This window comes from Pristiophorus japonicus, chromosome 14 (assembly GCF_044704955.1).
Source record: "Pristiophorus japonicus isolate sPriJap1 chromosome 14, sPriJap1.hap1, whole genome shotgun sequence".
Lineage (NCBI taxonomy): Eukaryota > Metazoa > Chordata > Chondrichthyes > Pristiophoridae > Pristiophorus > Pristiophorus japonicus.
This window is the reverse complement of record NC_091990.1, coordinates 117,433,615-117,440,844: the sequence shown is the minus strand read 5'-3', so window position 1 is coordinate 117,440,844 and position 7,230 is coordinate 117,433,615. Positions and strand designations below refer to the sequence as shown.

The following is a 7,230-nucleotide window of genomic DNA, read 5'->3' as shown; positions in this document are numbered from 1 at the left end:
TCCAATCTTTCTTGATATGTCAGTCCCGCCATCCTGGGAATCAGTCTGATGAACCTTCGCTGCACTCCCTCAATAGCAAGAATGTCCTTCCTCAAGTTAGGAGACCAAAACTGCACACAATATTCAAGGTGTGGCCTCACCAAGGCACTGTATAACTGTAGTAACACCTCCCTGCCCCTGTACTCAAATCCCCTCACTATGAAGGCCAACATGCCATTTGCTTTCTTAACCGCCTGCTGTACCTGCATGCCAACCTTCAATGACTGATGTACCATGACACCCAGGTCTCGTTGCACCTCCCCTTTTCCTAATCTGTCACCATTCAGATAATAGTCTGTCTCTCTGTTTTTACCACCAAAGTGGATAACCTCACATTTATCCACATTATACTTCATCTGCCATGCATTTGCCCACTCAGCTAAGCTATCCAAGTCACTCTGCAGCCTCATAGCAGCTCCTCGCACCCAACTTCGTGTCATCCTCAAATTTGGAGATACTACATTTGATCCCCTCGTTTAAATCATTAATGTGCAATGTAAACAGCTGGGGCCCCAGCACAGAACCTTGCGGTACCCCACTAGTCACTGCCTGCCATTCTGAAAAGTATCCATTTACTCCTACTCTTTTCTTCCTGTCTGGCAACCAGTTCTCAATCCACGTCAGCACACTACCCCCAATCCCATGTGCTTTAACTTTGCACATTAATCTCTTGTGTGGGACTTTGTCGAAAGCCTTCTGAAAGTCCAAATACACCACATCAACTGGTTCTCCCTTGCCCACTCTACTGGAAACATCCTCAAAAAATTCCAGAAGATTTGTCAAGCATGATTTCCCTTTCACAAATCCATGCTGACTTGGACCTATCATGTCACCTCTTTCCAAATGCGCTGCTATGACATCCTTAATAATTGATTCCATCATTTTACCCACTACTGATGTCAGGCTGACCGATCTATAATTCCCTGTTTTCTCTCTCCCATGGATGACGAATGTTTCGCTCGACTAAAGAAAGAAAGATTTGCATTTATATAGCGCCTTTCACGACCACTGGACATCTCAAAGCGCTTTACAACCAATAAAGTACCTTTGGAGTGTAATCACTGTTGTAATATGGGAAACGTAGCAGCTAATTTTTGCGCACAGCAAGCTCCCACAAACAACAATGTGATAATGACCAGATAATCTGTTTTTCTTATGTTGATTGAGGGATAAATATTGCTCAGGTCATCGGGGATAAATCCCTTGCTCTTCTTCGAAATAGTGCCATGGGATCTTTTACGTCCACTTGAAAGAGAACCAGACGAGGGTCTCGGTTTAACGTCTCATATGAAAAACTAATGGATATCTTAATTCCTCAGATCTCCCCGCTGCTTTCGGACACAGACCATGAGGCTGCTGGTCCCGCTCGGCGCACTGCGTACCTTTGGCAGCGCTGCGAAAAGTTCTGCCACCGTGTCCCAGGCCTCGGACTTCGAGAATGCCTACCGCCTCCAAGGTGCCTACCCGTACTTCCTGCCGATTCAGACCCGTTGGCAAGACAACGATCAGTATGGCCATGTGAACAACATTGTGTACCATGGCTACTTCGACACTTTAATCAACCATTATCTTATCAGGTAAGGGGCGTCCCTGTTATTTACACCCTTCACACTTATCTCCACCCAGTGATGCTGAAGTTAAGGTTTTAATGTGGGGGGGAAAAAAAGCTTTATTGTTATTAGTGACATAGAAGGGTTAATCCTTTTGAACAGTTTATCTCTTATCAGTTGTAATTAAATGTGTTTATAATAAATTATTTGGTGTAATTAATGTAAAATCTTCTTGCCTGTATTGTTATTGGAACCAGATGCTGAAGGATCAACAATATTACAACATGGCGATACAGCCTTGCCAGCTGTCTAACTATAATTACTTTAATCTCAGCTTGTTACCTAATTATCACCTTTGTAAAGGGAATACTACCCTCTAATGCATGCTGATTGTTTCGGATGATGATGAAGAGTTTAAAACAGCTGTCAGGAAGCTGGGGCCTGCCTGGATCTCTCGGTTATGAGGCGGCACTCAGTGCAAAGGCTCAGCTCGGGCCTAAGCTGCTTCCCACAGGAAAGGAAGAAAGACTTGCATTTATATGTCTCAAAGTGCTTTGCAGCCAATGAAGTACTTTTGGAGTGTAATGTAGGAAACACGACAGCCTTTATGCTCACAGCAAGCTCTCACAAACAGCAATGTGATAATGACCAGATAATCTGTTTTGTTATGTTGATTGAGGGATAAATATTGGCCCAGGACACCGGGGGTAGCTCCCCTGCTCTTCTTCGAAATAGTGCCTTGGGATCTTATACGTCCACCTGAGAGGGTAGATGGGGCCTCGGTTTAAAGTCTCATCAGAAAGACGGCACCTCCAACAGCACAGCGCTCCCTCAGCACTACACTGGAATGTCAGCCTAGATTTTTGTGCTCAAGTCCCTGGAGTGGAGCTTGAACCCACAACCTTCTGACTCAAAGGCGAGTGTGCTACCCACTGAGCCACAGCTGACCAGAGGCCCCAAGTTTGAGCTGCCTGGCTTTCCTCTCGCGAACTCAGAGCTTGAGTTGGGCCGCAGCAGAACCTGCCCTTAGTGTGAACCCACCTTATCACTGCCCTCTTATCGCTGACCTCTTTTTGTGCATGTATTGGGACTGGAGGGAGAGAGAGATGTCTGAGATAGAGGAAACCCCAAGGGTCAGACACTTTCGTAAATCAGCTGAGAGGTGAAACAATTGCTCTTTAGCTTAATGAGACGTCATTAGCAAAAGAAACAAGCTTGGTCAATTAGAGATTTCCCCATCCCGCCCCCCAAAAAAGAAAAGGGTCAAATTGGGTTTTGAACGCCGCCGGTGATGGGTGGCTAACGGATGGCAAAGTCCTGCTGTCGGCGGTGAGCGGCGTCCACACCTCCGGAGAAATTCAGTTGGGTCTTTGGTAGCGGTGCCAAGAGGTAACGCTGCACCCTCTAATGCCCCCCGTGTGGTGACATCATCCAGCAGGCAGTGCCCCCTTGTGACCGCTCTCGCGATATTTGGTCTGTGCGGTGGCCTTCCCGGCAGGCGCACTTACAGCCTGAAAAATGTAGTGGGTGAATAGCGGATCTCGGGCGGAATCACCCAGAGAGCAAGGTAAGTTTTTTCTTTATTTATTTCTGCATGTTTTGATTAGTTGTACCAGTGGGGATGTGTGTGTGTGGGTCGGAGAAGTTTGAGTTATTTTTTTTTCTTCCCATTTTTGCACCTAGCATGTCGGTAGCCTCTGGTGCGAGATTCAGTTGGCCTCCTGAGTTCCCACCCCATTGGTGCTGAGGATGAGTATGCAACGCCACTTTTAGCACTGCTCCCACATCTTTGTGCGTAAAAATACAATTTGGCAGTGTGAGTCCGCATATAATGCCCAAAGCTAAAATCAGCACTCAGACGGTGATACCGCCTCAAAAACGGCCATAACCAATTTCAACACCAAAGACTTGTATTTATATAGTGCTTTTCACAACCACTGGACGTCCCAAATGCTTTGCAGCCAATGAAGTACTTATTGAAATGTAGTCACTGTTGTAATGTAGGAAACATGGCAATTTGTGCACAGCAAGTTCCCACAAATAACAACATAATGACCAGATAATCTGTTTTAGTGATGTTGATTGAAGGATAAATATTGGCCAGGACACCGGGGATAACTCTCCTGCTCTTCTTCAAAATAGTGCCATGGGATCTCTTAAGTCCACCTGAGAGAGCAGAAGGGGCCTCGGTTTAACATCACATCCGAAAGATACTGCAAACGCTGGAAATCTGAAATGCAAACCGGAAATGCTGGAAATACATCATCTGCAGTATTTTGTTTTCATATTAGTGTTTAATTCACTGCCACTTCTCTTCCAGCAATCCCACCTTGAAGAAGTTCTGTTCTTCTCTCCAAAGGGATTTTTGTTTGACTTTTTTATCTTGTTCCTCTTCATTATTTTCTGCTTCTCTTCTTGTGTTTGGTGTTCAGATGAAGGATCATCGACCTGAAACATTAACTCAGTTTCTCTCTCCACAGATGCTGCCGGACCTGCTAAGCGTTTCCAGCATTTTCTGTTTTTATTAATGGATGTTGATATTAGAACCTTAGTTCTTAGTTGAGTCAGCTGTGGCTCAGTGGGTAGCACACTCGCCTCTGAGTCAGAAGGTTGTGGGTTCAAGTTCCATTCCAGGAACTTGAGCACAAAAATGTAGGCTGACACTCCAGTACAGTGCTGTGGGAGTGCTGCACTGTTGGAGGTGTCGTCTTTTGGATAAGACGTTAAACCGAGGCCCCATCTGTTCTCTCAGGTGGATTTAAAAGATCCGCTGGCACTACAGTAAACTCTTGTTTACCCGGATTGTTTGGGGATTCGGCAACTCCGGGTAAACAAATTTTCCGATAGGGCAAATTTACTAATTACAACAATGGAACAGACAGTTTAATTGAATTGTTCGGGCTGTGCGTTCAGTTATTATTTGTCTGTAACTCTTCCTCCATCCATTGGGTATCCGTTCCACCCCTTCAGTTTCTGGGTCCGGATGGTCAATCCTGAACTGTCTGACTAGGTTCTGTCATCCATTTTGAGAGTTTTATCAGACTTTCTTCATTCGCTGGTGATTATTGTACATCCCAACACAACTATCCCACTCATATCTCACCCACCAACTCACTCCTGCCCTGTGTTCACAGCACGCCACTTCTCACGCTGACGGGACATGACAAAAAACCATGAGCTCCTCACTCACGGATCCAAACTGATGCTGTCCGCAGATATCAGTCAATTTTACCCAACCCCTCTTCAGTGGAATTCCCCGTGTGACCCCTTAACCAAGCAATCAGTTGGAATTCATTTCTCCTGAAAATCGTTCACTTCGTTTTCCCGAGGTCAGTACAATTGGCCACAGTCTGCTGGTGCTGAACATGTCTATACAGAGACACATACTCGGAAACACACACAAAACACAACTCCTCCACATTCATGCTAACTGATTTTCTCCTGAATCTCGCAATATTTTAAATTACGTTACGGCGGGTTTTCCGTTACATTCGTATCCGGGTAAACGAGTGTTTACTGTATTTCGAAGAAGAGCAGGGGAGTTTTCCTCAGTGTCCTGGCCAATATTTATCCCTCAATCAACATCACTAAAACAGATTAACTGGTCATTATCACACTGCTGTGTTTCGGATCTTGCTGTGCACAAATTGGCTGCTGTGTTTTCCACATTACAACAGTGACTATACTTCAAAAGTACTTCATTGGTTGTAAAGCGCGTTGAAATGTCCGGTGGTCGTGAAAGGCGCTATATAAATACAAGTCTTTAGTTGAAAAAACATAAATTAAACCAATTATTGATCGCTTTTCATTTTATAACTAAATTATTTAGACTTCTGTTTGGAGCATCACTGAGCAATCACAATTTGACTGCAAATAAATGACCTTTCACCTTTTAGAACATAAGAACATAAGAACATAAGAAATAGGAGGAGGAGTAGGCCATAAGGCCCCTCGCGCCTGCTCAGCATTGAAAAAAACCCATTAGGAAATGATGAGAGCATCAGTCGGGCATTTGGTAGATTGGGATTAATTGAACTTGATCTGGGTTTGTTTTAACAGTCTCTCCACGTTATGTTGTATACCTAGCAGCAGGCTCAAGTTCATGAGAGGTCTGTCCTTGCTACAGTTGCCATCACCAACTGATGCACCAATTAATATTTGAAAGAAAAATGCCGCACAGGTCAGCTAGGTTACTGATGCTTTAAAATATGTTCAACTATCCAACCTGGAAAGTACATTTTGCAACTCAAAGCAGTATTCCTTTAAACAAGGGTTGATCCTGTCAACAATGCTAGTTTTAAAGGAGAGGTTGCAGGTCAATAGATAGGGCTAGAAAATACAGACAGATCTTTCTTTTTCTCCTGCTCAACAAGATAGCGGATGTTGGTGTTGGGATTTTAACACTTTCGGTTGCAGATACATTGCCAATTGAGGTAAAGCACAGTCCCTTAAATCTGCCCCAGCAATGTGCTTCAGCCCCAACATCAGAAGAACATCCCCTATTGCACCAGTGTGACTTATCATCAGTGCCAGCTGTGGCTTAGTGGGAAGCATTCTTGCCTCTGGGTCAGAAAGTTGTTGGTTCAAGTCCCACTCCTTGAGCTTGAGAAAGAAAGAACTTGCACTTACAACCTCAGGACATCCCAAAGTGCTTTACAGCCAATGAAGTACTTTTTGGAGTGGAGTCACTGTTGTAATGTGGGAAACTCGGCAGCCAATTTGCACAAAGCAAGCTCCCACAGACAGCAACATGACAATGACCAGATAATCTGTTGTGTTAGTGATGTTGATTGAGGGATAAATATTGGCCCAGGACACCGGGGATTACTCCCCTGCTCTTCTTCAAAATGGTGTTACAGGATCTTTTACGTCCACCTGAGCGAGCAGACGGAGGCATTGCCTGTTCCTAAAAAAGAAATTCTTGCATTCTACTTCTGTGATTGACATCCAGAAATCCTTGACTGTTATATATGTATACTTGTCTTTACTCTGTACAACCACCAGAGGGCTCATCCCCTGGAGTCCCAAGGGATCCCATAATCCCTTGGGAGCACAGGTATTTAAGGAGGCTTCACAGATTGGAGAGGCACTCTGGAGACCTGCAATAAAAGACTATGGTCACACTTTATTTTGAACACAGTCTGACTCTTTCTCCATACACAACAACTGGCAACGAGATAGAGATAGCGAATCCAAAGATGCAGAGAACAGTAGGCATCCTGGAGAAATTCTCAGAGGGAGATGATTGGGAAACTTTTGTGGAGCGACTCGACCAATACTTCGTGGTCAACGAGCTAGATGGGGAAGAGAGTGCTGCCAAATGAAGGGCGATTCCCCCTCACTGTCTGTGGGGCACCAACGTATGGCCTCATGAAGAATCTGCTCACTCCAGCGAAACCCACAGAGAAATCGTACGACAATTTGTGCACACTGGTCTGAGAGCATTTGAACCTGAAGGAAAGCGTTCTGATGGCGAGGTACTGGTTCTACACCTACAAAGGGCCTGAGGGCCAGGAAGTAGCGAGTTATGTCGCGAGCTAAGACGCCTTGCAGGACATTGCGAATTTGGAGCACATGCTCAGAGACTTTTTCGTACTTGGCATTAGCCACGAAACCACATGGGCGTGACCCAGTCCATCAT

General features: G+C 44.9%; 1 protein-coding gene across 1 annotated transcript in view; it reads left to right on the top strand.

The window, feature by feature from the left end:
- Positions 1–1,358: 1,358 nt before the first annotated feature.
- Positions 1,359–7,230, top strand: part of LOC139280056 (uncharacterized) — a 73,501-nt gene continuing 67,629 nt past the window's right edge. The window contains exon 1 of the mRNA XM_070899531.1: positions 1,359–1,616. Coding sequence (XP_070755632.1) covers positions 1,387–1,616 — 230 coding nt within the window. The 5' untranslated portion in view covers positions 1,359–1,386. The remainder of the gene's footprint in view (positions 1,617–7,230) is intronic.